This window comes from Pteropus medius, unplaced genomic scaffold, assembly GCF_902729225.1.
Source record: "Pteropus medius unplaced genomic scaffold, Ma_sr-lr_union100, whole genome shotgun sequence".
NCBI classification, from domain to species: Eukaryota; Metazoa; Chordata; class Mammalia; order Chiroptera; family Pteropodidae; genus Pteropus; species Pteropus medius.
Window position 1 is genome coordinate 7,047,892 of NW_024343733.1, and position 3,969 is coordinate 7,051,860.

The window sequence follows — 3,969 nt, forward strand, 5'->3', positions numbered from 1 at the left end:
GCACTTGTTTGCAAAGATAAAAGGGAACCCTAGCAATCATTCACACCTCAAAGGTGGCTTCAGAGCTTGCCCTGAACACACGTGAGTGTCAGACTCCACCAGAGCCTGACAGCAGGAGGCAGCAAACATCTCCTAGGACAGCCCAGTTCTGCAAGGCTGCTAAGCCAGGGCTAAGAAGCTGGAGCCCAGGTCCCATGGGAACCAACCTTCTGCTACCATGGCTTCCACACCGTCCAGAACACCTGGCCCAAAGAAAATGCAACGTCAGCTCTACCAACACCCAGGACGCCTGGTGCTCTGAGCCTGGCAAATAGATGGGTGAGGTCAGGAGGTCTCATCCTCCAAAAGCCTGTGAGCCCACAGTGGCCCCTCCTCCCCATACCCCAGCCTCCCCTTCACGCTGCCCAGCACTGCATGCACACAAAAGACTGCAGGCCAGGATGCAGACTCAGAGCTTCGGGGCTGTGGGCTGCCCAGAAAGCCTCCAAGCAGGAGCAGGTGGATGATGTTCTCCCTCCCCTATGCCTCCCTCACCCTTCCCTGGCCTACCGGAGTGCCAGGGGCCCAGAAACCATGTGAGCAGCAGCCAGCGGGGGTGGCCTCCTTGAGCGCGTGGCCTCCGTTGGGGGTGCATCAATGCCTGGTCACCTGAGGAGAAGATGGACATGGTCACCCAGACAGCCATCATCTAGAAAGCGACGGACAGTGAAGAAGGTGCTCAGTAGCCCTGGAGCCCTTGCTCCCAGGAAGGTCTAGGGTCTCTCTGGCTGGGATGCCAAGGGCAGCCAGCTGAGCAGAAGAGTGGCCACAGTCCCCCCACCATCAGGCCCAGAGGCAGAGAAGGTAGCTGGTCTAAGGCGCTGCACCTTCTTCCATCCAGGAGAGTTAGGGTAGTCCGAGGGCCACCTAGGACTAAGAGCTGGGGGCAGTCACATAATTCTTGGTGGGTGTGGTGGCAGGAGGCCTGGGCAAGGCCCTTCCCAGGCTGGCCACATTTACATAACAAAAGGTCAAAATTGGAGACTGGTGCAATAGGCTATTTATAAGAACCAGTCTCAACCGCTTCTGGCTCTCCAGCCTCCTTCCCTTCCAGATCTGCTCTGCCCCCTCCCTGCCCAGAGGGCCCAGCCCCCTCCTGCTCAGCCCAGCCTGACCACATGGCCTCCCCTCACAGAAGTTTTCGCAAGCTCGGCCTTTCAATACCAGCCTGCCAAAGCTGCTAGCAGCTGCCACCAGATGCGGGTGGGCTCCGGCTCCCCACTGCCCCTAGCTTTGGGCCCCATGGGACAGGGTCCTGAGGTTCTGGCTCCTTGCACCCCACTCAGACAGGCCTGGACTCCCCTGGAATGGAGCCAGGGTGGGGGAGGAGGCCTGCAGCAGCCTGGAGCCCATCCCTGCCTGCCCTTCCCCCACCCTCAGGGCCAGGGAGGCTCAGCAGGTCCCTCAGGAATGTGACCAGACCCGGGGTGCGGGGTGGCTGGGAGGCCTCAGCTCCAGCCTGCCAGCTGTCTCTCTGGCCCCTAGCACAACTCCCCTCTCACAGGGGTGGCCTAGGCGGGAGGGAGACAGTTTGTCCAGGATCCCACCAATGGCCCAGAGGGCAGCAGAACCAGCTCTGTAGGTCCAGCGGCCTGAGAATGTCCACATTTAACGAGGACAGCCTGGGCCTCTCACCTGTGTGGAGAGTCCAGGCTCCCCCATTGGGTGAGGCCAGAGATTGCCAGTGGGACAGAGTGGAGCCCAGAGTCTTGGGGAATGGAGCAGAACCCACTGCACCGCTGGCGATTGGCCAGTAAGAACTGACAGAAGCCTCAGCTGACCAGACGTCCGCCACACAGCCCTGTGCCACCCTGCCTACTCCTCTCTGGACAACCCAAGCCCTGGCCAGGCAGAGTATTTGCCCACTGGCCTCCACCTCAGCAAGTGCCAGACCTTGTAACTAGATAGAAGTTACTCGCCCTTGTCAGGATCAGGCCAGCAACTACTAGATGTGTGCAGGCAGTGGGTGGCAGAACAGGACTCAGGCCTCTCATTAGGTGCCCGCTGCCCACCCCTGCCAGGCATTTCACTGGCCTATGGACGGCCGAGTGGCTGACCAAGGTTTCCCGAGCTAAGTAAGACTTGATTCCTCTCAAGCCTGACTTCCCCACAGGGACACTCAGCAGGACAGGGCAGAGCCAGCCTGCTGTGAGCTCATAGCCAGCTTGATGCTGCCATGTGTGCCACCTACACCAGGCTGGGCCAAGTGTGGGTACTCACTGTGCCTGTAAGCCATGAAGTTACCTCACAACAGGTGTGGTAGTGTCCCCCTGATGCAGGGCCAGGACCCCTATGAGGCATTGCACTTCTCTTCCCAGTAAAATGACGACAGCCAGAGACCTCTGCCCTCCCACTCACTGTCGGTGTGGGAACAGCAAGCGTCTACCCTGGAGAGGCCACAGTTATGGTGGCAAGGTGCCATATAAGTAAAAACATGGCTGTGGGGGCTGGTTCGGCAAGCTGGCAGCACTACGTCCCACTGGGTACAGGGGCTGGGACCCAGCCCTAGCAGGAGCCTGCCACAGGCTGGAATGAGGATACCACCTGGCACCCAGCAGGACCCTGGCAGCGGGCCCAGGCAGTATGCCTATCAGCCCCAATGATCCCATGCCCAGCTCAGGCCCACTGCCGGCCCAGAGCACTGGCTCCAGGAAACCCAGGATCTGGGGCAGTGGGACAGTCAGGTTCTGTTTGAAGGCCAAGAACTGGCCCTTCCCAGGTGGATGAGTGAATGTCCCCAGCTGGGCTGACTCTGGCAGGGGAGGGCAGGAACACAAGTCCCTGAGTGAGTCCCAGCTCTGCCCTCTTGTGAACACAAAAGGTGTAGGGGAATGAGCAGAGAGAGACCTGGCTGAAGACCGGGATCACCCTTCCCAGGTCCTTGTCTATCGAATGGTCAACACCCACCTACCCAACAGGATGGTTACCCCACGAACTAGGACAGGTCCTTACTCAGTTCTCATTTCCTTTTCTTCCCCTCCAGGCCCCTGCCACAGAAAAGCCAGAGAGGCAAGCCCCCAACACACAAGTGGCAGGCCCAGAGCGCAGACACCACCGGCAGCACACGCCTGCCTAAGGGAAGGCTAGGCCCTTCCCGTTGAGCCAGAGGGAGCTGGCAAGAACCTCCCGGATCCCCTCTGCTGCTCCTTCCCCGTCCACCCTCCTCCACTAAAGGAATAGAAGGCCCCGCTAGGCAGTGTCACCCCATGGAAAGAAATACCTTGGAACACACACCCAATTGCTAAATAAGGTTATCTCTGGGGGGTGGGATTACTCATTTACATCGAGTTCTAGAATGAGCAGAACTAACCTATGGTAGAGACAAAATCAGGACAGCCTGTGGAAGGTGAGGTGAGCACTGTCTAGGAAGAGGCATGAAAAACCTGGGGTGAGATCGGCTCTATATCTTGTTAGGAGCCTGGGTTAAGGGGTCACTTGAGATCTGAGCACCATGCTGTATATAAATTTTACCTCAAATGGAAAAAATAAACTGAAAAGGACAGAAAGAATAGAGGCTTTCTCAGGAGCTTAACACTAGCTAACATTTACTGGGTGCTGCCGTACGCCAACTGCACTAGCCTTGTGGACTCCCCGCCCGCCCCCCAGGAGTCTGTGTGCTCTGCACTCACTCCACTCTCATCTTTATACACACAGCCTCTGCCCCAGCAACCACCCCAACAGCTCACCTCTCACCTCCCTGTGAGGCAGAAAGGGTAGGAGCTGGCAGTGTGGAGGTACGTGTCATCTGTGGCCGTGGGAGTGACCCCGCTCCCCACTGCTGCTTTCCATCCCACCCATGGCTACCAGTTCAGCCTTATAAGTCTGGGTACAAGAGAAGTGGCTCATGAAGGCAGAGTGACCACGATGGCAAGAGATCTCTGTCCCTCCTGCCTCCTCCCTATTTGGGCAGCCCTCATTCATCACCGGCAG

The 3,969-nt window shown here is 58.3% G+C and overlaps 1 protein-coding gene across 1 annotated transcript in view; it reads right to left on the bottom strand.

Moving 5' to 3' along the window:
* HIC2 (HIC ZBTB transcriptional repressor 2) overlaps window positions 1-3,969 on the bottom strand; it is a 28,444-nt gene that overhangs the window by 7,691 nt on the left and 16,784 nt on the right. The window contains 1 exon segment of the mRNA XM_039868418.1: window positions 550-648. Within this exon segment, the coding sequence (XP_039724352.1) occupies window positions 550-575 (26 nt within the window). The 5' untranslated portion in view covers window positions 576-648.